The sequence below is a fragment of the Hyaena hyaena genome, unplaced genomic scaffold (assembly GCF_003009895.1).
Source record: "Hyaena hyaena isolate Hyena2069 unplaced genomic scaffold, ASM300989v1 scaffold_9, whole genome shotgun sequence".
Lineage (NCBI taxonomy): Eukaryota > Metazoa > Chordata > Mammalia > Carnivora > Hyaenidae > Hyaena > Hyaena hyaena.
In genome coordinates this window covers 2,489,815-2,517,219 of record NW_024080641.1, presented here as the reverse complement: position 1 = coordinate 2,517,219, position 27,405 = coordinate 2,489,815, and the positions used below count along the sequence as shown (strand labels likewise).

The 27,405-nt window shown below is 43.4% G+C and overlaps 1 protein-coding gene and 1 pseudogene across 4 annotated transcripts; one reads left to right on the top strand and one right to left on the bottom strand.

The window, feature by feature from the left end:
- Nucleotides 1–4,815: 4,815 nt before the first annotated feature.
- CARD8 (caspase recruitment domain family member 8) lies at nucleotides 4,816–27,304 on the bottom strand. Of its 4 annotated transcripts, XM_039248553.1 has the most exons (12): nucleotides 27,224–27,300; nucleotides 25,706–25,808; nucleotides 23,867–24,019; nucleotides 21,477–21,641; nucleotides 17,160–17,215; nucleotides 14,851–15,001; nucleotides 13,384–13,613; nucleotides 13,048–13,310; nucleotides 11,428–11,553; nucleotides 10,958–11,099; nucleotides 9,229–9,273; nucleotides 4,816–5,583 (listed from the first exon to the last, which is right to left on the bottom strand). In XM_039248553.1, the coding sequence occupies exons 2-12, from the start codon at nucleotides 25,762–25,764 to the stop codon at nucleotides 5,312–5,314; spliced, it is 1,662 nt and encodes a 553-aa protein (XP_039104484.1). In that variant the 5' UTR covers nucleotides 25,765–25,808; nucleotides 27,224–27,300; the 3' UTR covers nucleotides 4,816–5,311. The 4 variants fall into 4 exon arrangements, with proteins under 4 accessions (XP_039104484.1, XP_039104475.1, XP_039104491.1 ...); XM_039248544.1 differs by lacking the exon at nucleotides 25,706–25,808 and having other exon boundaries at nucleotides 27,224–27,304; XM_039248560.1 differs by lacking the exon at nucleotides 25,706–25,808 and having other exon boundaries at nucleotides 14,851–14,998; nucleotides 27,224–27,304.
- LOC120240691 lies at nucleotides 17,321–19,008 on the top strand (annotated as a pseudogene).
- Nucleotides 27,305–27,405: the final 101 nt, after the last annotated feature.

The following is a 27,405-nucleotide window of genomic DNA, read 5'->3' as shown; positions in this document are numbered from 1 at the left end:
AAATCAAGCATGGTTCATCCCATATCAGCTGCCCATCCACATCTACCCCCTGTTTCTTCTAGGTAAGGATAACAAAGGATACACATGATGCAATTATCTCTCAAAGAACTGAAATCATACAAAACCCTTTTTCCAGAGAAGATACAAGAAGTCTTGTAGATTTGTATTCATACAAAGTTTGTCAAACTTTTGACATCCTGTAAATTAAATTCCGTGCACAGGGCTTAAAGTTATTAACAGGGCTTATGTTAGAAATTGGGAGGGGGGGGCGCCTGGGTGGCTTAGTCGGTTAAGTGTCCGACTTTCGCTTGGGTCATGATCTCGCGGTTCGTGGGTTCGAGCCCCGCGTCGGGCTCTATGCTGACTGCCAGCTCAGAGCCTGGAGCCTGTTTCAGAGTCTGTATCTCCCTCTCTCTCTGACCCTCCCCTGCTCACGCTGTCTCTCTCTCTCCTAGAAATAAATAAAAACATTAAAAAAAAAAAGAAATTGGGAGAGAGGGAGAGTGACAAAAAGAAACATCATCAAGATGATCTCTGTGATATACAATAAGTGTAATTTATTTTATAATTTATATATGTCATATATATGCAAATGGAAGGAAGGTTGATATCGCCCTTAGGTCAGACAGGCCAGTTACATTATTATTCTTGTCAGATGAAAGATGATTGCTTCTGGTAGTCTTTATCAATAAAGTATAGAGAAAATAAATGAATTCACCCGATCAAGTACCAGCAGAACGGGGACCAGAAAATCTTGCTTTGCCCCAGCAAAGAAATCACAACTGGTGCAAACATTTAGAATGGCTTCTCAGGAAGCGTAAGATAATCCCCTGTCTTCTGCAAAACACATTTGTCCTCTGCTAAGATCAACTAAGATGAACTATGCCAACAAATTTGGGACTTTGAGAAATAGGGACAGCTCCTAGAAGACATGAATTGCCTAAGCAGATAGTAGAATAATAGAAACCCATGAATGTGCAAACCTCCCATGATGAAATTGAATAGTAGGCAAAATCATTCCCCGTGCAATCCCAAGAATGCGTCACTGGAGGGGCACCTGGGTAGCTCAGTTGGTTAAGCATCCAACTTCAGCTCAGGTCATGATCTCATGGTTCATGAGTTTAAGCCCCGTGAGCTGTCAGCTCAGAGCCTGGAGACTGCTTCAGATTCTGTGTTTCCCTCTCTCTCTCTGTTCCTCCCCCATATGTGCTCTCTCGCTCTCTCTCAAAAATAAATAAGACTGTAAAAATTTATTTAAAAAATGTCAACAGTAACTACCATGTAAAAACTAAATATTGAAAACTTTTTCTTTTTTTTAATGTTTTATTTATTTTTGAGAGAGAGATAGAGACAGCGTGAGCAAGGGAGGGTCAGAGAGAGAGGGAGACACAGAATCTGAAACAGGCTCCAGGCTCTGAGCTAACTGTCAGCACAGAGCCTGACGCGGGGCTCGAACCCACAAACTGAGATCATGACCTGAGCTGAAGTCAGACGCTTAACCAACTGAGCCACCCAGACGCTCCAACTTTTTCTTAAAAAGAGAAGTAAGTACAAATGCTTGCTATCACCAGCTCTAACCCTCAGTTTTGCAGTACCTAAGCTTTACAGTAAAGAAAGAAAATAAAATTCATAATAATTTGGAAAAAAACCCTCTGTTTTATCACTAACAGATTACATGATTTTTAAGAAAGAAATCTAAGAGGTAATTGGATTACATACACTACAATCAAGAGAGATTTTCAGGGCTGCTGAAATTGACGTCAGTATAAAACTTATTTGCATTTCTATACACCAATATAAAAATAGCTTTAAATATACAATCACAAGCACAAAGCCATTTGAATAGCATTAAAAATGTCGATCTTAGAAATTACTCTATCATTTGAAAGGTGCGAAACCAGGGAGCCTGGGTGGTTCAGTCATTTAAGCCCCTGACTCTTGATCTCAGCTCAGGTCATGATCTTATGGTTTTGTGGGTTTGAACCCTGCATCAGGCTCTGCACTGGCAGAGAGGAGCCTACTTGGGATCCTGTCTCTCTCTCTCTCTCTCCCTCTCTCTCTGCCCCTCCCCTGCTCGTATGTGCACACTTTCTCTCTCAAGAATAAATAAATAGGGATGCCTGGGTGGCTCAGTCCATTAAGTGTCCGACATCAGCTCAGGTCATGATCTCACAGCTTGTGAGTTTGAGCCCCGCGTCAGGCTCTATGCTGACAGCTTGGAGCCTGGAGCCTGCTTCAGCTTTTCTGTCACCCGTCTCTCTGTCCCTCCCCTGCTCTCTCTCTCAAAAATAAATAAACATTTAAAAAAAGAAATGCTTATAAATGCATAAATAAACTAAAATTTTTTAATGTTTTATTTATTTTTGAGAGAGAGAGACAGCGTGAGCAGGGGAGGGCCAGAGAGAGAGGGAGACACAGAATCCAAAACAGACTCCAGGCTCTGAGCTGGCAGTCAGCACAGAGCCCGACGCGGGGCTCGAACCCACGAACCGTGAGATCATGACCTGAGCCGAAGTCGGACGCTTAACTGACTGAGCCACCCAGGCGACCCTAAAATTTTTTTAAAAAGAAAAGGAGGAAGACAAAAAAGATGGCAAAAAGTTAAAAAGAAGGAAATATACATATGTCATAACAGATGGAATATGAGGAAAACACACATGAAAAAACCTGAAGCCTCTGTAAGGAAGTGTGGGGCAAACACAGGAGCAGTGAGGGTCTTCACTGATCCCTGTCATTCTTCTGGCAAGGGTCACCAAGTCCTTACCTAAGGCCGCCGGCTTCCCCAGCACAGGATGCCTGCTGGAAAGAAAGGCTGGGCCTGATGGGCACAGACTGCATATCAGGGACAGGATGGCAGGAGGGCTCCTCCCCAGAGACACTGATGTCACTCGCTGTCTCCATCAACTTGTTTATCGGGATCTTTGGGAGGAGCCCACGGGAGCAGCTCATCACCTCCCGGTGCAGAATGATTCTCCCGCTAAATGAATCAGATCTACAGATGAGGAGTGCAAGTCCCCGTCGGAGGGTGAGCATTTTCCCCAGTGAGCTACATCACAAAGTAAACTTCAGGCTCACAAAATGCGATCAGCGCTCATTTTCACGGACTGATGGAAACTCTCACAGGACTGGCTAGCAGCTGAGCTCAGAGGAGCTCCACAGGGGACACCTTTCCTCTGGCTGCTGGGCCCATTGTGCCCCCTGCTTTCACAACGTCTTCCTCCTTTCAATTCCGTAAATGCAAGCAGACTGAAGTGCACTGAGTTTCACAGTGGTGCAACTATCACAGAGATCTCTCAGGATTGTAACATAGGTGGTTTGGTGTGGACTAGCTCTCGTTTTATTTTTTTAAATTTTATTTATTTATTTTTGAGAGAGAGAAAGCATGAGCAGATGAGGGGCAGAGAGAGAGAGAGAGAGAGAGAGAGAGAGAATCCCAAGAAGACTCCAAGCCGTAAGCACAGAGCCCAGAGGCAAGGCTCAATCCCACCAACTATGAGATAATGACCTGAGCTGAAATCAAGAGTTGGTCACTTAATCGACTGAGCCATCCAGGCGCCCCCTAACTATCATTTTAAAGCCACAGGTAAAGATTTAAATGGGTCCAAAGGTTTTATGTTTAAATATTTCATTCATAATACATAAGATATAAAAATAACAAAAGTAATCTATATTCACGTAAAACACAGCTCACTTCATAGAAAAGTATCCATCACTCTGAACATTGGTATGCACGTCTATAAGTTACCATGGTCTTTTCTCACCTCAAATGTTATGATTCTTTTTTTCCCCAGCTTTACTGAGGTGTGATTGAACAATAAAGTGGTGTGCAACATGATGATTTGATATACATATACAATGTGAAATGATGATCACTCAAGTTAATTAACACATCCATGACCCCACATCATTTTGTCTTGTGAGAGAGAATGTGTGTGTGTGTGTCTGTGTGTGCACACGCACGCGTACATATATGGGAGAACACTTTCAAGTTCTCCCAGCAGATTTCAAGGATATAACACAGAATGGTTAACAATAGGCACCATGCTGTATATTATATTCCTCACAACTAGAGTTATCCATTCTGGAATGTTTTCCCCTCTGCTTTCCTTTATAGATTTAAACCTCGTATATGTTTTGCTAAAACAATTTTGGGTTCTTTTCCTTTGAGTGGCACTATCCTGTCTGTAGTCTAACCAAAGTTGAATTGTTTTTTATCTCAAAGATGTATTTGTGGAATTAACAGAAGTTTAAACAGGTAGCTGAAGTTCATTCACTTTCCCTAAGTAATCTCTATGCCCGATGTGGGGCTCAAACCTACAATCCCAAGATCTAGAGTTGCATGCTCTACCCACTGACCCAGCCAGGTGCCCATTCCCAATTGCTTTGTATTCCAAATTATTATTATTCCATCATTTTTGTTCCATTCTGAAGTTGATAAATATTGTGTTATTTTGACTTATTTATGTTACATCCTGGAGCAAGGTTACTTGTATTTGTCTCTAGAGTTTATTAAAAGGTGAGAAAATTTGGCACTAAGGTATGTGAATCTTTTATTTCACTCTTTGTCCTCATTAGTTTCTGAAGTGAACATTTACATAACAAACAATTGACACTTCTTTCAGGATGCCTGGCGTCTGACTTGGGCTTAGGTTATGATATCACCTGTCGTGAGTTCTAGGAGCCCGGAGTTGAGCAATGTGGTGACAGCGCGGGGCCGGAGCCTGCTTCGGATTCTGTGTCTCCCTCTCTCTTTGCCCCTCCCCTGCTCATGCTCTGTCTCTCTCTCCCTCTCAAAAATACATAAACATTAAAAAAAAATCATTCTACATAACAAATAACAGTACTCAAATATTTTTTGTGCCTTTTATATTCTCTCACACTACATACCAGAAACTAGTATTTGGCAATTTGATGAATGCAAAACAGTATCTCCTTATAGCTTTCATATAAGATCCCTGGTAACTAGAAGTTGACATTTTTTTCACTGATTCATTGTCCATTGTAGTTCATGTTCTACTAAGCGTTACTTATAACTTTTGCCTGTTTTGAACCCAGGGGTTTTATTTTTTGGTACTGATGTTCAATGTTTTTTTGTAAAAGGCATTTAGTGGGAGTATTCCTACTCTCTTCAGATAATTCTTCAAGGTATTAGGATCCAGTAATAGGTCTCTGCCAACGTAAAGCCTGTGTGACGTGCAGGGGCCCTCTGGACCTCTTTTGTCTTAGACACTGAACTCAATGATCACACGTCTGTTTTATCCATTTTCCAGTGGAGAACACTGGATTCTCCCTTCCTGAGTATCTGTCTGAATCACTGTCGTAAACTCTGCTGGCTGAGGTAGGACATCAGGTAAGGGTCTCTTTTACTAAAGCTTTTCAAGAATATCTCCTGGACCTGGGGCCCTTTCTTCTCCACCATCGTCAGCAGGGTCTCGTTCCTTCTCTGCTGTGTCGGCCACTGCTGCACCAGTTCCTTTTCTTCCTCGCTGAGGACCTCGCTGTCCTGAAGATCGTCCAGGATTCCATTCAGGTCCCCCATCCTGGCTCGCAGCTGCCGGCGGTGCTCCTTCATAAAGGCCACAGCTGGGTAGAAGGAAGAGTTGCACACTCAGAACAGGGCAGCTCGCTTAGAGGGCTCAGGACCTATGCCCAGCTTAAAAAAATAATTCTGCAGGAGACGTTGCTCATTCTCTTCTGTGTGTTGCCCTGATCTCACATACACATACTCCGGACATGCAGTCCATTCTCAGGGGTCAATGAATTTAGGGAGAACTCAATGATACCTCTTCCTCAGTCCCAACTCCTCCCCTCCAAGCTTTGAGCACCTCTCCTTCACTACTTGCGGGTTGTCATTGGAACCCTAGAGAGAGGGCTGTACATTGCTGTACATCCATCTACTCATCCTTCTAAGAATCTTCAAGTTCATACATCGCCTGCAGCTATGCATGACACCTGAGATGCAGACAGATGAGGCTGGCTCCCCACCCTCAAGGGCCTTCTGCTGCTGAACTGTGTAGAAAGAGATTTACCTGGTTAATTACAGCACAGAAGGGACAGGGAGCACTGGACGGAAGAAGGTATTTTGCGTCATGCTGAATCAAGGTTCCTGTGGGTGCCCACGTATAATACCTGTGTGACCTTGGCCAAATAACATCACTTTCTTGTTCCTCAGTTTCTTCATTAAAAGTGAGTGCTGGGACACCTGGGTGGCTCAGTCAGTGAAGCGTCCAACTTCATATCAGGTCATGATCTCACGGTTTGTGAGTTCAAGTCCTGAATCTGGCTCTCTGGTGTCAGCTCAGAGCATGGAGCCTGCTTCAGGTCTTCTGACCCCCTCTCTCTGCCTCTCCCACGGCTTGCACTCTCTCCCTCTCTCTTTCTCTTTCAAAATAAATAACCATTTTTTAAAAACGTGATTGCATTTTACGTACAACCCATGCCTCTAGAACTTTTGTTCTTAACACAGTGGCACAGATAATTAATGCCCAGTCATCTGTGCTATAGTCAAACAGCTTAATTTAACGATGTGATTTCTGTAAAGTCTTGGTCTTTATATTGAAAAGTCATTGCAAGTATATGTTCAGTGACTTCACAGTTTGAATGAATGAAGTTACTGTCACAGAAAGATTCTGAGCTTAACCTATTCTTGATGCCTCAACTGTTTCGCCCTTCCCATTTGTTTAGCAACTGCTACTCAATCTCCTTTTTTAAAAATGTATTCAGTTTTTTAGAGAGAGAGAGTGCACACACACACACACAAGCAGGGAGGGGCAGAGAGAGAAGGAGAGAGAGAATCTCAAGCAGCCTCTATGCCATCAGCACAGAGCCCGATGCAGGACTCGAACTGTGAGATCATGACCTGAGCCGGGATCAATCTTAACTTGCTATTCAATCTTAACTGGACATCAACTTCCCTTTTTTCCTTTCTCCAGGATGCACTCTGAGACTTTTTCAACTCTCTCAAGGTTGGATCTGAGCTCCCCATCTTAACCTCTTCTAAATCCCTCTATTTTTCCTTTGGAACTTGTGCCATAATTATATTTTGATAAGCACTGTGGAGTGGGCTTTGTTGTTTTCACCTGCTGGAATAGAAACCCCATGAGTGCAGACAGTGTGTCTGTCTCAGACTACCCCTCCTACAGAATTGTTACTTCACGGCCATTACCATGTTCCCACTCTGACGTTCCTCTGTGATTGTCTGGAGAAGCCAGCCAAAGCTTATTGACAGAAGTAAACAGAAGTGGTGGATGTAAAGGACAAATATAGATACCCTGATTATCTAGCACGCTACAGGCCTTCAATAAGCTGCATTTACCATCAAGATCATTTTTACAACCATAATCTCATCAGGGGAAAAAATGTAACTATAGCCTTTGGATCTTAAAGAGGGCATGACTAGACTTTAAAGCAAGGTCTTCACAGAAGAGTTTGTATCAAAAGAGGATTTGAAGGAGTGAGACTATTTTTTAATGTTTATTTATTTTTGAAAGAGGAAGAGAGAGAGAGAGAGATACAGAGAGAGTGTGTGAGCAGGAGAAGGCCAGAGAATGTGAAGTAGGCTCTGTGCTGACAGCATGAGCCCGATGTGGGGCTGGAACTCATGAACCATGAGATCAAGATCTGAGCCGAGGTCGGATGCTAAACCAACTGAGCCACCCAAGTGCCCCAGAAGAAGGATTTGGGTATTAAATACAAGATGCCACGAGGCCAAAAGGGAAAGAGGGGTAAGGAGGTGTCATGATCCATAGCACATGGTGGCCAGAATAAAGATTTGACTCAAGATGTGGGCTGGCAGTAGCATCTGAAGGGTCTACTAGACAGAGTGAATGAGTGTCAGTGTTATCCTTTGGATGACACGTGACAAATACCTCTTGCTCAAGGGCTTGAATGATAGGAAGGGTAGGAGAGACCCTGTGTTGATGCTGTACACTCACCACCTACATTAAGTCCTTTCAATTTCCTTTGTGAAATCATCTCTACCTGATTCTTCACCGAGATCCATAGCTGAGTTTGAACCCAATTGTAACTCCAGGTGTGGGGCGTGGTTTTCTCCAGCTAGTCTGCCTCTCTGGACCACCTGACACCACCAGCTGGCCAGGAAATGGGTCTGTTGCCATTTTAAGCCAATGTGATACCTGAGGAGCCTTCCTTCTCCTCCTGGATGATCTGTTTTGAGACAGGAGGCCTGTCACTTCTACTGTGTGGAGCCTGACAATCATGACCAACAACATGGAAGGCAGAATGGAGTCCTCTGAATCTTGACTTCTTCTTTTCTTTTCTTTCTTTCTTTTTAAAAGTTTAGTAATAATAGTAGTAGTGGCAGTAGTAGTACTAGTAGTCGTCATCGCCGTCGTCTCTATGCCCAACATGGAGCATGAACTCACAATGCTGAGATCAAGTCACACGCTCTTACGACTGAGGCAGCCTGTTGCCCTTTGACTTCTTATCTTAAATACTTTCTTTGCCTGCCACCTACCATGTCCACTAACCTTAACCAATTCCCAGCTAGTACGTGATCTTGATATTTACAATGGCTTCATAAACTGGCTCCCACTGTCTGTTCATTCCTCATCCATACTGTTTGGAAGACTGAGCGCATTGTTACCTGCCCTTCAAAAGTCCCCTTTTGCCTTCAGACTAAGGTCCAAAAGAGTTCAACAATCGTCCTTATGTTTACAAGTTCTGTATCTCGCCTGCTTCTCTGGTCTCCGGTGGCCTCCGTCTCTCTAAAGTTTGAGCTTCAGCCATTTTGAACTACTTTCTCTTAAGAGTGCAGCAGATGCAAAATGTTTTCCCCTATCAGATGCAGCTGCATGCTCGGAGTCTGCATATTATACCCTCATGTGCTCACACATGTGGATCAGACTCCGTGTTTGTCTCTGGCACCACTCAGTCTTTGAAAATAAAGACGAGGGGCGCCTGGGTGGCTTAGTCGGGTAAGCGTCCGACTTTCGCTTAGGTCATGATCTCGTGGTTCGTGGGTTCGAGCCCTGCATCGGGCTCTGTGCTGACTGCCAGCTCAGAGCCTGGAGCCTGTTTCAGAGTCTGTGTCTCCCTCTCTCTCTGACCCTCCCCTGTTCATGCTGTCTATCTCTCTCTCTCCTAGAAATAAATAAAAAAGAAATTTAAAAAAAGAAAATAAAGACGAGGTATTGACCCTCATTGAGTGACATCACACCACTCAAAGACCTCCTGAAATCAGACTTTTGGTGGAAACACTGCACTGACCTGAGAGAGGAGGAGGGGCCGATGTAGCACCAAACCGGAGTTCCACTAGGAAGGAAGGAAAAGACGGAGAATGATATGAGATCAGCTGTATCCCTTTATTTAGTTTTCCTTTTCTTTTCTTTTTTAAGTTTATTGTTTTTAATAATCTCTATGCCCAACGTGGGGCTTGAACTCATGACCCCGAGATCAAGAGTCACATGCTCTACTGACTGAGCCACACAGGTGCCCCTTAGTTTCTCTTGTCTTTGACGTAACACACTAAAATAATTTAATCCCATTTCCTAAGTGAAGGATCCCATTCGAGCATTAATATACTAATGGAACCCAATGAAGTAACAGGTCACTCCCTGCCCATTAGGGAAATGCATCAGAGGAAGGAATATAATTTCCCAATATTCTTTCTATTTCTATTTCTAAGCCAATATGTGAGAAAACGTGAAGCAACACTAAAATTATCATACTGTTCTACATAAATTATTCTAGACAATAGAACTACCCTATGGCACAGCAGTTGCACCACAAAGTATTTACCCAAAGGATAGAAAACACAGATTTGAAGGGGGACATGTATCCCAATGTTTATAGCAGCATTATTTACAATTACCAAACTATGGTTCAAACTATTCAAAAACCAAACTATTCCCAAGTGTCCCTTGACTGATGAATGGACAAAGAAGATATGGGGGGGGGGTGTTCATATATATATGAATATTACTCAGCCATCAAAAAGAATTAAATCTTGCCATTTGTAGCCACATGGATGGAGCTAGAGTAATTATGAGGAGTGAAATACCAGCATCAGAGAAAGACCAATACCATTATGATTTCACTCATATGTAGAGTTTAGAAAACAAAACAGATGAATGTACGGGAAGGGGAGGAAAAAAAAGAAAGAGGAAAGCAAGCCGTAAGTGACTCCTAATGATAGAGAACAAACTGAGAGTTGATGGAGGGACGTGGGTGGGGGATGGGCTGCGTGGAGGAGGGTACTAAGGAGGGCACTTGTTAGGATGAGCACTGGGTGTTGTATGTAAGTGATGAATCACTGAATTCTACTCCTGAAACCACTATTACACTATATGTTAACTAACTAGAATTTAAATAAAATTTTGGAGGAAAAAAATTATCTTCTAGGCAAATCCATTTCATCATGAAGTCAGTACATTCGAACAATAAGCGAGTATATTCCTTAAACCTTATAATACTGGGATTGTTGATCGTGCAGAACTTTGGACACACTTAGGAGTTGGTGAGAGATATGCCAATTGGAGCAACCATTTGAGAAAACAATTAAACTGTGATTCCCATTAAGCCTTCAACATGGTCTTACACTTTTCTCTCTAAAAGCCCTGCTGTGGTTTAAACTTCTGGTAAATTGTTTGCCCTTCCTCTTTCAGCATCCCCTTAACCTCCATGTATGCCAACAATTATAAAATTTCCCAGAAGATAGAATCAAATGGACTTGATGCTCCTTCAGTCTCTTATAATTAGCATCTCCTGTTCACTACCTCCTAAGTATGGGAGATTTCCATTCTTGACATCAACGGCCATCCCATCCCAGGCACACACTATCATTTTTGTTTCAAGCCACGTTGATTACAGATTTGCAGTAGATTTATTTTCTTCTCTGGGATGGGACCATAAACAGACCTTCTGCTATGATAGACTTCACTGCAACCAAGGAAAGAGGTGCATGATTTTAAATCTTTAGCCTTATCTTTTTACCTACCTGGCTTCACCAAAATTTGCCAGACCAAAGTCTTGTGTCTTTTTTCAGTAATTTTAAGTATGATTGGTTCCTTCATCCTTCCAGCATAGACTTTAGAGAAGACCTGAATTTCTCCAGGGCTCCTGTAGGATAATTTCAACTCCTAGAAGAAACATACCACTTGACTTAAAGCATCGGGGGGTGGAAAGGCCTTTCTGCCTACAGAAGATCCCACTGAAATAGAATCCATTTCCTATACAATCTCATGGCTGGTTGAGGGGAAAACAGATGGAAAAACAGAGGGAGAAAGGTCAACATTCTTTTTAAGTTTAAAATTTTAAGAAATATTATTGTTTCAGGGAAAGAAGGGTACCCAGGTCTTAACAGGACATAGTTCAGAGAATAATGACCTGATCTTCCATTTTTCCCCCAAAAGTACAAACTATTTTGAAACCTGAGTTCAATTTGAGTTAGACTTCAATTCTACCAACCTTGCCTATTATCTCCAGGTGAGGCGAACCAGACACAATATAACAGGAACCAAAATTCAGTGGGTCCGCTGGGGGTGAGGTCTGCAGACGCACACCTTGAAATTTAGCTTCCTCCTCATCTATCGCCTGAGGAGGAAGCAGCAGAAGCAAATCAGAGGGTGAAGCTAAAGTTAATAAGCAAAATCAGTGGCACACAAAGTTCTCCACCTATTGTATTAATTAGCACATATGACATCATTCAACGGATATAAAGATTTATGTAGCGACCGATACATGTAAATATATATGTATATACATGCGTAAGCATATTCATAAATATATATGTGAATAGGCTTCTGTATATGAGGAGGGGATGCCTTTTTTAAAAGGCCCACATTGGGGCGCCTGGGTGGCTTAGTCGGTTAAGCGTCCGACTTTCGCTTGGGTCATGATCTCGCGGTTCGTGGGTTCGAGCCCCGCGTCGGGCTCTGTGCTGACTGCCAGCTCAGAGCCTGGAACCTGTTTCAGTCTGTGACTCCCTCTCTCTCTGACCCTCCCCTGCTCACGCTGTCTCTCTCTCTCTCTCTCCCCTAGAAATAAATAAAAAAACATTAAAAAAAATTAAAAGGCCCACATCATGATCTCACAGTCGTGAGTTCGAGCCCCGATGGGGCTCTGTGCTGACAGAGTAAAGCCTGTTTGGGGACTCTCTCTCTCCCTCTCTCTCTGCCCCTCCCCTGCTCTCTCACTCAAAATAAGTAAACAAACTTTAAAATATTTTTTCTCTTGTATTTTAAATACGCATGGTTACTCACAACCCAGTGACCGCCAGGCACGCTCCTGCCTCTGATAGGGCTGTAGGAGAATTAACCAACTGGCCAGAAAATCAAATGACTCTTCCCCCACTAACCTCTCCACCGAGGTTGGAGGGACAGAAGTGGCACTTTCTCCAAGGATATGGTAGCTCTGGAGTCAGAGTGACAATGACCAGGACATGTGCTTCACCACTAACCCAGGAAAAGGAGGAGGGGGACTCTGAGCCTGTCACAAATACACAGGAGGAGAATGACTCCAGTGGGGTGTGTGTGTGTGTTTCATTTAGGTATGATTAATGTCCAATTCTACAATGAAATCTCTGCATTACGTCTTCTGCCAGTCCCCCGTTAAGTCTCCTCTCCCTTTCTTGCTTCTCCTTAAAAAACAGAAAATGTAGCTCTATTTTTAGTAGAACCCAATTCTCACTGCAGATTATTGCATATGGCTCAAGATTCAGCACCTACAGATTGACCTCGTGGAGGGTGATTTATACTTCTAGCAATGAACGCTGTGCCTTAACTTTTCCTTCTTCTTTTTATTCATTTATTTTGCATGTGTGTGTGGAGAGAGAGGAGAGGAGGGGCAGAGAGAAAGGGAGAATCCCCAGCAGGCTCCGCGCAGTCAGCACAGAGCCCAACACAGGGGCTCAAACCCACAAAACTGAGATCATGACCTGAGCTGAAATGAAGAGTCCCACATTCAACTCACTGAGCTACCCAGGCACCCCTGTGCCTTGACTCCTCTGTTCTATAGGGAGACAGAAGGTCCAAGGTGATAAGCTGAAAATGTAATTCCCACATCTCCTCCAAAATCTGCAGGCCTTACCATCGTTAGCAAGGAGTCACTGGGGATAAGATACAAGTGAAATATAACATCTTCAGGGTAGAAGTGATAATAGATTAGTGCCGTGGAGGTGATGGGGACCGAAAGACCAGTCCCTCTGGCGAATCTCAGCAAGATCCCCATTAGGGAGAAGCTGGGGTTTTCCAGAACGGCATAGAAAGGCTGCACTCGGGCTGGTGGCTCCAGAACCATCCCTTCATCCTTGAAATGAGCAACTTGGAACCAAGAGAGATCCACCTCATTTGCTGTAAGGCAACCACAAAAGCCATTAGACAACATTCCCCACCACCCCCACAGCCTCCTCTCTCCCCTCTTTACCTGGGAGGGAGATGACGTGGGGGAGGTGGATTTCAGCAATGAACCCCTCAGGCTCCACTGAGATGTCAAACAAAGGGCCTGCCACCATCCACTGCTTGTGATGCTGTAACTCCAGGTCCAGGTGCTGACCCCAAGAATTGAACGTAATCCTGACGGTCACTGCCGCTGTTACCAGGAAGCCAAGGCCTGTCTCTGGCCACAGATAGAAACCAGCCGCAGGGAAGTGGACACTAAAAAGAGCCAGAATGATAGTCATACAGGGACAACACCAGGACTTTGATTTAAAGAACTTGGGTCACCTGGGTGGCTCAGTTGGTTGACCGTCTGGCTTCAGCTCAGGTCATGATCTCATGGTTTGTGGGTTCGAGCCTCATGTCGGGCTCTGTGCTGACAGCTCAAAGCCTGGAGCCTGCTTTGATTTTGTGTCTCCCTCTCTCTCTACCCCTCCCCCGCTCACGCTGTCTCTCTCTCTCTCAAAAGTAAATAAAACATAAGAAAGAAAGAAAGAAAGAAAGAAAGAAAGAAAGAAAGAAAGAAAGAAAGAAAGAAAGAAAAGGAAGGAAGGAAGGAAGGAAGGAAGGAAGAAAAAACAAATGTGCAGGGGCTCCTGGGTGAGCCAATCAATTGAGTGTTTGACTCAATTTCTGCTCAGGTCATGATTTCAGTTTGTGAGTTCAAGCCCTGTGTCGGGCTCTGGGCTGACAGCATGGATCCTGCTTGGATTCTCTCTCTCTCCCTCTTTCTCTGTCCTCCACCCCTCTTGAAAATAAATAAATGAGCATTAAAAAAATAAAGAACAAATGTGCAGAAGGATGTGATGCTTGGAATGAAGCAAGGTTCAAGACATATCTGTGAATTTCACTACATTAGAAAACTCTAGGGAGTTAAGCTCTCTGGGCCCTATTTCTCTTTATTCTACAGCTATTAAAATTAAAATCTAACTCAGAAAATGGAGTACAGAGAATATTGATGAAATTTCAGACCGGGGCGCCTGGGTGGCTTAGTCAGTTAAGCGTCCGACTTTCGCTTAGGTCATGATCTCGCGGTTCGTGGGTTCGAGCCCCGCGTCGGGCTCTGTGCTGACTGCCAGCTCAGAGCCTGGAGACTGTTTCAGAGTCTGTGTCTCCCTCTCCCTCTGACCCTCCCCTGCTCACGCTGTCTCTCTCTCTCTCTCTCCTAGAAATAAATAAAAAAATATTTAAAAAACTTTCAGATGTATTTGAGAGATACATCATGTACATGTATACATAAGTATCACACAATATATACTTCCTTCATAATAGAATTGTAATATATATGTGTGTATTACAATTCTATATATACACACACACATCTATATATATACATATACACACATACATATTACACAGATATATCATGTACATGTACATACATGTTAAGTATCACACAGTATATACTCCTTCATAGTAGAATTGTATTTAAACAATCAGCATCTTCAATTCTTACCTGTATCTTTTTGCACTCTTATCAATTGACTCAATATCCACATTTCCTTCAGGTCCCAGGAACCGATTACTTTTACAAGCTGGGTTAGTCCCAGAATAGAGTTTAGCAACCAGGAGGGGCACTACTGACTTCTCTTCCCAGCAAGTATCTTCTGAAAAAAAGTATTGCACTTATGGATGAGGATTGTTAGAAACGACATGACCTCCAGGCACCTCCAAAGGGGTCCTAGGTGTTGAATTACACACATGCTGTTGGGAATCCAGCTATAAGTGAGAAGCGTACGTGGCTAGCACAAGGGGCTTTGTTCTTGAATCCACACAAAGAAAGGCATAAGAATGTTCTTTGTTACTACCCAAATTTAAGAAGGAAGTCAGGCTGGACAGCTTTGGGGTGGGGGGCTTATTTGTCTAGGGCAGGAACCACCACGGCTAAATTTCTATGTGGTCCCAAAGAGCAGAAAATACTGCTGGTGAGGGAAGTCAAGTCCGTAAAGCGAACAAGCATGAAAGCTGAAGAGGTAAAGGCACATCTGTTCACCCTCATGCTCTCCACCTTCCATCCTGAGGCACCCCAGACCATCCCCCGGTTCCCTGAATGTTTCCAAGATGCGCCTGCGCAGCAACGCTTGGAGAGCCTCCACGCATGCTCTGCTGAATTTCTTTCCCACGCTTAGGCTCTGGGTGAGGATGATTTGCATAGAACAAATACCTCTATCCTAGACAATAGAAATCTTTGATACACTGTCCTCTGACAAAAATTGGTTTATGAGGAATTATATATGAGAGAATCTCATTTTGCAGAGAGTAGAGGTCTTGTATAGGAAAAATAAAAAGTCTCAGTTAAACAGTTACTTAACCTCTCGGAGTTTTTTCCTCGTGTAGAACTGCTCTGAATCTTTGTACCTGGCTGTGTGATACCCAGCGAAAATAGTACACAGTGTCAGCTATTAATGTGATTAACTACTCTGTGACCACATGACTGGTAAACCAGGAGTTGGGCTGAGCATCAAGATACAGCCAACACCAATGCCCTGCTCTCCTTGAATCTCACATGCCTTTCAAACTACCTCACACCATGTAAGACAGCTTTCAACCATCAGCACTTAGAGGTGGAGCAAGTAATGACAGGATCTAATATAGTCAGGTTAGGTAATTTTTTCCAATCCAACACAATGAGCATAGATATATGGGTTGAATTTGAAGATGAAGCCTATAAGGAGGTACGACTGTTTAAATGAGTTATAAGAGGGGTGCCTGGGTGGCTCAGTTGGTTAAGCATCCAACTTCAAATCTGGTCATGATCTCATAGTTCATGAGCCCCTCATTGGGATCTGTGCTGACAGCTCAGAGCCTGGAGCCTCCTTTGGATTCTGTGTCTCCCTCTCTCCCTGTCCCTCCCCTGCTCATGATCTCTCTCTCTCTCAAAAATAAATAAACATTTAAAAAAAGTTTAATGAGTCATAAGAAAGAACTCTTTATCCAATAAGAATGGTGTCCTGGTGTCCTTATAAGAAAAGAGGGACCAGATATCTCCCTCCATCTCTCTCTCTCTCTCTCTCTCTCTCTCTCTCTCTCTCTCTCTGGATGCACAGAGGAATAGCCATGGGAGGACCCAGGGAGAAAGTGGTCATCTACACATCTACAAGCCAGGAGGAGAGTCTTCATGAGACACCAAATCTACCAGGCTTCTAGCTTCCAGGACCATGAGAAAATTAACTTCTATTGTTTAAGTCTCCTAGTCTGGGGTACTTTGTTATGGCAGCCCTAGTAGACTAATGCAATGAGAATGCCTCCTAGCCCAAAGCCAATCAGACAATTGTGTACAAATGTCATAAAAGATCAAGACCCTTAACCACACATTGCTTGTTTTTTGAAGTCTTAGCATGGAATAGGGTAAAGGAAGAGAGGCCCCTTTTAATTATACCCAGACACAATCCAATGCTCCCACAGCTCACTTACCAGCTGGAAGATTTCTCACTTCTAAGTTTGCTTTATCTTTTTTTTTTTTTTGAAGTAGAATCTATATAATCCTTTTGTAGAGTTTCCGTGTATAATAAAAAGAGAATATGTGTAATGTTCCAAATAGAGTGTTTGGAATATGGAATCCATTCCTGAAATAATGTCCAAGATTTTAAGTACTCCATATACCCATTTAAGTCACATGGAGGATGGTGTTAGACATAAGAAAAATTGGTTTTGGTCATCACTGCCACAAAGGATTTCAACACTCTCTTCTCTGTGTAAAACCACAGGACATTTCTATCAACCCACTGACACAGCCTTGATCTCAACTCTACGTTAGCCAATTACCTGATTCTTGACTCTGTAAAGATTCCTGGTGTTCAGATTTGCTTCTGACTGGAGCCCTTGAGTTCAAAAATGAGGAAAATATTAGAAATCAGGTCACAATAGGCACCTGAGTGTCAATAGAGCATGCGGCTCTTGATCTTGGAGTCGTGAGGTTGACCCCCATGTTAGGTGAAGAGATTACTTAAAAAAAGAGAGAGAGAAAAGAAATCAGTTCATACATACGCAAAAAACATAATAATAATGATGATGATGATAATGGGGATATGATTGAAAGCTAGAGCTGTTTTGCCCGAACAGTGGCCACTAGCCAAAAGAGGCCATTTAAACTTGTAATTTAATTTAATTTAACTTCATTTTAAACTTAATTTGATTTAACTTAATTTGACTTAAAATTCAGCTCCTCAGGTGCACCTGGGTGGCTCAGCTGGTTAAGCATCCAACTTCAGCTCAGGTCATGATCTCACGGTTCGTGGGTTCAAGCCCCGTGTTGGGCTTTGTGCTGACAGCTCAGAGCCTGGAGCCTGCTTCAGATTCTGTGTCTCCCTCTCTCTCTGCCCCCCCCCCACTAATGCTCTGTCTCTGTCCGTCTTTCAAAAATGAATAAAGGTTAAAAAAATTTTTTTTTAATTCAGCTCCTCAGCTGTACTATCCACATTTCAAGTGCTTAATACCTACATGTGGAAAATGGATACCATATTGGCCACCGCAGAATAAAACATTTCCATCATCACGGAAAGTTCTACTGGACAGCTGTAGTAGACTCTCAATAAAGAGATGATTTGGACCAAGAGAGGTTTGCTAACAAAATATGAGCATAGTAAAACTAAGAGGATCTCCCAAACCAAATGTGTTTTGACGATTCAACCTCTTCTCCTATTATACCAGTGTCCAAAGTGGCCATACCTAACTTCTATTGTTTAAGTTGCTCTGGCTGTCGGGGTGCCTGGATGGCTCAGTCAGTTAAGTGTCTGACTCTTGATTTTGGCTCAGGTCATGATCTCACATTTTGTGGGTTCAAGACCCACATCAGCCTCTGTGCTGATGGTGCAGAGCCTACTTAGGATTCTCTCTCTCTCTCTCTCTCTCTCAAAATAAACTTTAAATTACTCTGACTGGACATGTGTTGCTCCAGTGGGAGGTAGTGGCAGGACTGGAGGGGACAGGAATTTTGTGACCACCTGGGTGTGTGAGATGTGACTGCTTATATTTCTGCATCCCCCGGGCATGATGGCAAAGGAGGTCTGAGGGGCAATACTCTAGGGCAGGTTAGCTGCACGCTACCCACTCTGAGTCCTTTACTGTGGGGTCTGTTCGGTACAGAGTGAGTTCTGTGAGTACACATGCCTGACATCACTAAATGTCAATAGTGGTTAGACAAGAATTTTCCGAGTTTAGTATTTGTGCTGCCGAAGCAAGCAGTAGAGAAGAATGTGGCAAATGAGCTTGCAAAACTTCCTGAAGAAAATTCACTGAAACAAGAAGCGGACAGTGGTGAGGGTCAAAAGGCACAGCAGGAGAAGAGGAACAGAAGAAAAAGCAGAAGAGAGGCGGAAGCGGTCAAATAGAGCAAAAAAGAAGACTCTGCCACAAAAGGTTCTGATCACCGAAATTCCCGGAGTGAAGGAGAAATGTGTGACAGAGCTAGGTGACCTTGTGACTTTCAAAATTAATCTCAAAGAAACACAGAGACGTGTTGCTCAAAAATTCTCCCGTGGGGACTCAGTAACAGGACAGGATGAAATCATCATTCAGGGAGACTTTCCAGATGAAATGATTGATGTCACTCGAGAACAAATGGCCAGAGGTGGATGACGACGGCTACAGGGGTCTTGGAAAAGCAAAGAAGTGATTTTGACATTTATCTATAGTTAATGATCAGAACTGAGAGTTGATATGGCCAAAAGGGAGCGCTCTCCCTTATATTTATACACGTATATACATATGAATATATCTATACCTATATCTATATCTGTATATCCTACCATAAAACTGCAGATTTTGGCACCCTTGGTATTTTCACTGTCCTGGATAAGGTTGCTTTATTTTTTTTTTTTAACTGCTAAAGTCTAATGAACAGTAGGGAGACTGTCATGTTTATACATGAAATAGAATTTAGTCAAACAAACATTTTGGGAGATTGATTGATTGATTGATTAAATGGCTCTCATTTGTATCATATAACTTTTGGAATAAACCCACTAAATTATCAATTGACTCATGGTGAGACACACCTCCCCATAGCAGTGGTGCCCGAACTTGACTGCTCCTGGGAAGCTAAACCACACCGCACCCCCAACACACACCCATCACAAAACACAGGCCACAGCCAATGCCAATTAAATCAGGAGGTTGGAAGTGAGACCAAAGCACCATTGCTTTTAAAGCTTCCCAAACGATTCCACTATTTAGACAAAGTTGAATGTTACGATCTATGGGGTGAGCTAGTGGTTTATAAAGTGCCTCGTGGTGAGAAATCCGCCCCTAAGACCTGAGGACAACCAGCATAACCCAATCTCTGTCTTGGGGAGTTGGAAATGTGGAAGGAATTGAGACCTGGGGGATCACAGGGCAAGAAGGACGCCTGTGTGGCTCAGTCAGTTCAGTGTCTGCCTCTTGATCTCAGGTCATGATCTCACGGTTGTGAATCCAAGCTCCGTGTTGGGCTCTGTGCTGGTCTTGAAGCCTGCTTAAATTTTAAAAAGGCAGGGGAGGGGGGAGGATGTCAGGAAAGAGGAAGTAAAAGCATTGTTTTCTGTGGGTAAAGTAGTTATTGCATAATTGCTGCCATGGTACCCTGAAATGTCTAGTTTCACTGAGGTGTTCTCAGATTGTCTTCATTTCTTGATCTATACATGTAATCTTTGACCCCCAGACTCGGTATGTAGTCCTTGCTATGTCTATTCACTTCAACGTGAAAGGGATTAACAGAGAAATTGATACACAGACTAAGGGTAAAAGGAACACATGGAGAAGTGGACTTAAAAGAAAGAAGCTGTGGCTCTTTTCGCAAAAGAGTTCTTGGGCAAGCTACATGTGAGAAACATGACCTGCCCTCCTCAGCCTTAGTGCTCATGTCTGAGGCTACAGAAGCCATGACGGATTATGCTAGCCCCATGCAAAGCACGGAGGTTAAATACACTGCCTTCTGTGTGGTGCTCCTGCCCTGGCTTCCAAGGGGTGGCTGAGGTTGGGATTTAGGTTGTGGGAGGAAGCCCCTGGTGAGCTGGAGCTAACTCAGCCCAGATCGCGGGATCCGACTGTTAAATTTTTCAAGAATTTTGTGGGCAGGTGGCTCAACACAGCTATTATTAAAAATTAAGTTATATGAGACTTTCATTTAAATAGACTATATTACAAATAAATGAATGCTCAAAACTTAGTACTTCCTAATTATTTTACCACATCTTACTATATTCTGCATTCTTTTCTTTTTTTTTTTTTAGTTTATTTATTTATTTTTTTGTAATCTCTCCACCCAACGTGGGGCTCCGACTCAGGGTCCCGAGATCAAGAGTTGCAAGCCCTTCCTACGGAGCCACCCAGGCACCTCTATACTCTGAGCTCTTGAGGTTATTTACATCTATAGGCTACTGAGCACCTCAACAGCTCCACCCACGTTCAGGGACGTCATGTCGCAGTTTGAAATCCACCATGATAGAAGTAGTCGCCTCACGGAAATTGGCCAGCACTACAAATAAAAGCTCTCTCCACTCTCCTGGGGAAGCTAGTGTTGAATATTTTCCAGCATACCCCTTCAGGGACCCCAGTTCATCCTTCATGAGCTAGTTTCCCAGGGCATTGAGTTAGCTATTGGATTTGGTTTCCAGCTCAACTGATGACACAGTGATCTTTCCATCCATTACTGCCTTTTTGTGTTTGGCTTCTCAAGATGCCTTCCTGGAAGAGGAGGTGGTTGACCTCATTCATAAATTTCTGGCTTTGTTGGTAAGACTGTGTAACCTCATTCATTCTCCCCCTTATTCCTATATAGATGACCAAATCCCGGGCACCTGGGTGGCTCAGTCAGTTGGACGGCTGACTTCGTCTCAGGTCATGATCTTGTGGTTCAGGGGTTTGAGCCCCGTGTCAGGCTCTGGGCTGACAGCTAGCTCAGAGCCTGGAGCCTGCTTATGATTCTGTGTCTCCCTCTCCCTCTGCCCCTCCCCTGCTCATGCTCTCTGTCTCTCAAAAATAAATAAATGTTTAAAATTTTTTTTAAAAAATGACCAAATCCCCCTGATTCTCATGGGCACCTGTGGTATTGAGGAATGGAATCCAGTATTATCACAGCTCTCCCCATATAATCATTCCCCTTACTTGGAATCCTCTTTCTCACAGGACTTAGTTCCCAGAGCACTGATATACAATGGTTCTTCTGATATCGTCACATCATAATATTCTTCATTTTCTGAGAAAGTGGAAAGGCGGTTATTGTGTAGCTGCACAGCTGAAGAGCTGGGGTGAGATGCATCACCAATGCCACTGCGAACAGAACAGAAGTTGTGTTATGAATACAGCATGGAGGGGCGCCTGGGTGGCTCAGTCGGTTAAGCGTCCAACTTCAGCTCAGGTCATGATCTCACAGTTCGTGGGTTCAAGCCCTGCGTCGGGCTCTGTGCTGACAGCTCAGAGCCGGGAGCCTGGTTCAGATTCTGTGTCTCCCTCTCCCTCTGCCCCTCCCCTGCTCAAGCTGTCTCTCTCTCTCTCTCTCTCTCTCTCAGAAATAAATAAAACATTAAAAATTTTGAAAAAAAAACAGTATTGAATACAGCATCTCGGCAGCACGATTTTAAGTTAAAAGCCACAGACCCCATGCTTTGTCTTTAGGGAAGTCTTCTCTCAAGTCCCCATGACTCCATCTCACCCCTCCTCGTGCTGGATTTCACTCTGTCTCTATTTCCCATTCCATACAGCTCTCTCCATCCCAGGAAGAGGAACTCAGTTGATTCTCAACACCAGTACTTGCTGTAAGGTTTTGTTTCATGCTAGCGTCTTGATTTAAGTGACCTTGTTGAGAATTTTAGGAAGAGGAGAAGATTGCTAGCTTATATTCTGCCTTCACCCATCAATGGTGCCCAAGAGAATGGGACTCTAATGTGAGTGACTGAGATTCCAGGACATCAGTGAGATTACATTCTGCAAGAACCCACCTAAGACGGGGCGCCTGGGTGGCTGAGTCAGTTAGCAACCGATTCTTGACTTTGGCTCAGGTCAAGATCTCATGGTTCTTGGGTTCAAGCCCCTAGTTGAGCTCTGCGCTTATAGTGCAGAGCCTGCCTGGGATTCTCTCTCTCCGTTTCTCTCTGCCCCATCCCTGCTCATGCTTCTCTTGCTTTCTCTCAAAATAAATAACTAAACATTTAAAAATTTAAGAAAAGGGGCGCCTGGGTGGCTTAGTCGGTTAAGCGTCCGACTTTCGCTTAGGTCATGATCTCGCGGTTTGTGGTTTCGAGCCCCTTGTTTGGCTCTGTGCTGACTGCCTGCTCAGAGCCTGGAGTCTGTTTCTGTCTGTGACTCCCTCTCTCTCTGACCCTCCCCTGCTCACGCTGTCTCTCTCTCTTCTCTCCTAGAAATAAATAAAACATTAAAAAAAAAATTTAAAAATTTAAGAAAAAAAGAACCCATCCAGTACTAATGCCCGTCTTCTACCTCCTGCCCCCACACAGTGAGGTACACCTGAGATGCTACCAGGGAAGGAAACGATGAATATTAGTCTTATTTTCTTCTTCTACTGGGGATTTTCATCCAGGTATGGAACAGAAAAGTCCTATGCTAGGTTCTTTCTCCTTCTTCACACTTGAGAGCTGGGCTCCAGGGTCCCTTGGATCAAGATTGGGGTTAGGAGCAAGGGAGCGTCCTTTGGGCCAAGGCTTGTACTGTCTAATATGATAGCCACTAGATACGTGTGCCTATTTAAACTTAAATTTTAATTAATTAAATTTTAAAATCAGTTCTTCACTTGAAGTAGCCATATTTTAAGTGGCCAGACACCATGGGTGGACTATGGTTTTCATATCAGACACCACGGATATGAGCTACATCCATCATGGCAGGAATTCTATGGATAGCCCTGACCTTAATCATCTACTACAGTCCAATTAGCTAGAGATTGGCATTGAAGTATCTGGCATTGGTTCAACCAAATAAACTGGTTTATTGAGTCCTACAAATCATGGTCCCCTTTATAGAAATATCCCATTGAGAAGGGGTGGGTAGACGAAGCAAGACTGAAGATTTCTTGTGTTCATCGGCAATATATTCCAGCCTGTCATATATTACCTTGAAATAAAATCTATATCTGAGTTAACAGTATTGGGTCAATGTCAACTTTCATGCTCAGCTTGGAGCTCAGTGCAGGGCTGGATGGCACAACCCTGGGATCATGACCTGAACTGAAATCAAGAGTCGGCACTCAACTGACTGAACCACTCGGGCACCTTGACAATGACTATTGTTATAAAAGATACCATCATTAGGGGAAGCTGGGGTGAGTGAACATTTTTGCTCATTCTCTACTATTTTTCCTACTCCCTGTAGGTCTTAAACCATCTCAAAATAAAAAGTCATAACAACGAAAAAGAAAGAACAAATACGCTGATTTTTACGCGAATAATCTAAATGTCTTTGCTTTTTATTGATCTCTATGAGACGGAGAGATGAGATCTAGAATCTTCCATTTTATCCACACTAAATATAGTATCTCTTACCTTAAAATTTCAACTTTGCGTCGGACCTGAAAAGAAGCAGAGATCTTCTGTTTTTGCTTTAACCGGGAGGATATCCTCCACTGTGACAGGTACAAGTTCTCGGAGCGGGAAGCATTCTTCTCTTCGTCTGCATCACCGCTGCACCCACACAGCCTGGGAAAACACAAAGCGTGCTATGATTTTATTATGTGCAGGGAACTGGATGGCAGGGGGTTTGGTCTCCTCACCGTGGTGCAGTGGGAGTAACACAAACCAGACGCTCCATCCTCAGAGTGATGCGTTTTCTGATGTCCGCCCCAGGATTCACTTATTTCGCTGTGTTGACTGTTCCTCCATGTCCACACAACAGACATGGAGCTCATCTCAGGAGATGTGGCTCATTTGATTCTCAATGCTTCATCTTCATCACATGTGCATGTAATACTTGGTAAGACTCACTACAGACTCGAATATAACTTGTACAACCATGTTGCATGCTAGGAAAGTAGGGGGTGTGAGAAGTTCCTTACTTTTCTGCTATCCTTCACTGGTCCTAAAAAGGAGGGAACTTTTGTACAATTGCACCACACTAGATGAATTAAACTTCCCCAAAAGCAACATCTGTTTATTTAGTGTGAGTTTGTCGTAACTGTAGAGATGAAAACCCACAGACCGGTTCACGGCACTTATGGTCATACCAACATTGTTGCTCAACTCTCTAAGGGCAATATCAGTTGCCCCACTTGTAAAGCAAGGAGATAACACCATGATCGTAAATCCTCGAGATGATTAATTCTAGCAGGGTCATATTACTCAGTACCCAAGCTAGAAAACGTGCCGAGTGAGTTTGCCTCTTGCCTTGGGATGGTCAAAAGCACAGCCATGGCATCAGGGAAAGAGTTGAAGGCAAGTCCATAGACTCACTTGTGCCCAGGTATGAAGTTGTTGTGCTCACAGTCAAGGCCATATTACCCAGTGATGGAGAGAGAAAGTCTAGGTCATACATCTGGCCACCCAGGAAGGTGTTCCCCCTCAGGTATAATGAGGCGAGCGAATAAAGAAAAATGTAAGCAACATCTTTTCTTTAAAAAGTGAAAAAAAAAAGCGCAACAAAACAGGGGCATCTGGGGGGCTCAGTCTGATAAGCGTCTGAGTCTTGGTTTCAGCTCAGGTCACGATCTCACAGTTTGTGAGATCGAGCCCTGCGTCAGGCTGTGTGCTGACAGCATGGAGCCTACTTGGGATTCTCTCTTTCTTTCTCTCTCTGCCCTTTCTCTTCCTCAGAATAAATAAATACACTTAAAAAATAATAAGACAAAATCTATAAAATAAATTAAGTAAATAAATAAATGTATTTAAATATATATTTGAATATATTTATCAAAATAAATAAATACATTTAAAATATGTAAGGTAAGGGGCGCCTGGGTGGCTTAGTCGGTTAAGCGTCCGACTTTCGCTTAGGTCATGATCTCGCAGTTCGTGGGTTCGAGCCCTGCGTCGGGCTCTGTGCTGACTGCCAGCTCAGAGCCTGGAGCCTGTTTCAGAGTCTGTGACTCCCTCTCTCTCTGACCCTCCCTTGCTCACGCTCTCTCTCTCTTTCTCTCTCCTAGAAATAAATAAAAAACATTTAAAAAAATTAAAATAAATTTTAAAAAATTAAAAAAATAAATAAAATAAAATATGTAAGACAAGTAAATATATAAAACAAAAAATATATTTATAAATAAATAAATAAATAAAAAGGCCACAGCACTCAGTATTTCATGCGTCCATAATGAGGGGGATGGGGCAAAAATAATGAGGTACAGAGGATTCAAAGCCATCAAAATCCTCAAAGGGTAGTACATATACTCTCACCATGTCAGCGGGCATCTCTTACATCTGCCCATCCTTTTCTTAGATGTATAATTTTCCATTTTATGAGCCGGTATGTTTATCTCTCTGCTACGTCTCTATTAACCTTGAGGAAAGAAGAGAAAATTGTATTCACATAAATTGGAAGGACCTGAAGATAATTGTTAGCTTTTATATCGCCACGCGATAGCCAACATTGCTTTCTGTCCACTCAAAAGAGATACATCAGGTAAATACATAAAATACATAAAATACATTATGCCCAGGAATGCTAGGCAATTGGGGGAGAGACCCCAAAAAGATTATGAATTTTAAAAGTAATTTTTTAATTCATTTAGTGTTTGTTTATCTTTGAGAGAGAAAGTGCAAGCAGGGGAGGGGCAGAGAGAGGGGAGGACAGAGGATCTGAAGTGGGCTCACTGATGAGGGCAATGAGCCCAATGCAGGGCTCTCTCTCTCTCTCCTTCTCTTCTCTGTCTGTCTCTCTCTCTCTCAGAATAAATAAACTTTATAAAGTAAAAAAAAAAAAAAAACACCCAGCAATTAGAACCACATGGTAAACATGAGCAAATACCAAAAAAAAAATACCAATTAAAACTCAAATTGTTTAAGAGATGCATTAGAGCCTGATACCAGGCAAATGCAGATTTTCAAATAAAACATTTAGAAATCGATGAATATGCATGAGGATTAAGGCCAGTTTCTGGACAGCAGGTAACGCTGAGGGGCTGGATGCTTTCCTGAGGAAGGTCCACATACAGCCTCAATTTTATTTAAAGTATCTTACTGTGTGTGTGTGATCTTCGCTATGTAAAAGAAAGGTTTGGGGCCCCTGGGTGGCTCAGTCGGTGATGCATCAGACTTTGGCTCCGGTCATGATAGAAAGGCTCATGGGTTCGAGCCCCACATCGGGCTCTGTGCTGACAGCTCGGAGCCTGGAGCCTGCTTCGGATTCTGTGTCTCCCTCTCTCTATGCCCCTCCCCCAGTTGTGCTCGCTCTCTCTGTCTCTCTCTCAAAAATAAATAAACCTTAAAAAAATTTTTTTAAAAAAGGAAGGTTTGTGTATTATAAACTCTGCAGAAGTGCGGGCTTTTTCTAAGTTGATTTATTTATTTTGAGAGAGCAAGACGGAGTAGGGGAGGGGCAGAGAGAGGAGACCGAAATCCCAAGCAGGCTCCCCACTGCCAGCTCACAGACCAATGCAGGACTCAGTCCCACGAACCGTGAAATCACGACCTGAGCCAAAACCGAGAGTCTGTGCTTAACCGACTGAGCTGCCCCGGGAGGGGGGGGGCGGGGGAGGGGGCTGCAGAAGTGACTTTGATTTTGCTTTCTTCTGAGTCCGATGCCGGCTCCGGCTGGCTCAACCCACAGCCAGTCGCAGGAAGTCATGAAAGCCCACTTCCCCTGCTGATTTTAAAAGGAGCTTGGAACGAGGCATTGGGCTGCGAAGGGCATTCTCCCATCTGTCCCTTCCTCCCCTAAAGCCACCCCCTTTGCTCTTTTCCTGGAGTGCTTACCAGTTGAGTCTCCGTTTCCCCAGGGCACAGAAAGGAGAAGGCAGAGCTGGTGGCTCACGCATCCCCCAGCAATCGCCCTAGGTTCTCTTCTTCTGGGGAAGGACTATCCCAAAGGGAAGAGGCTGAAGCTGAGTCAGAGGAGAATTAGGAACCTCCCCTTATTAAAAGAAGAACTCCTGACT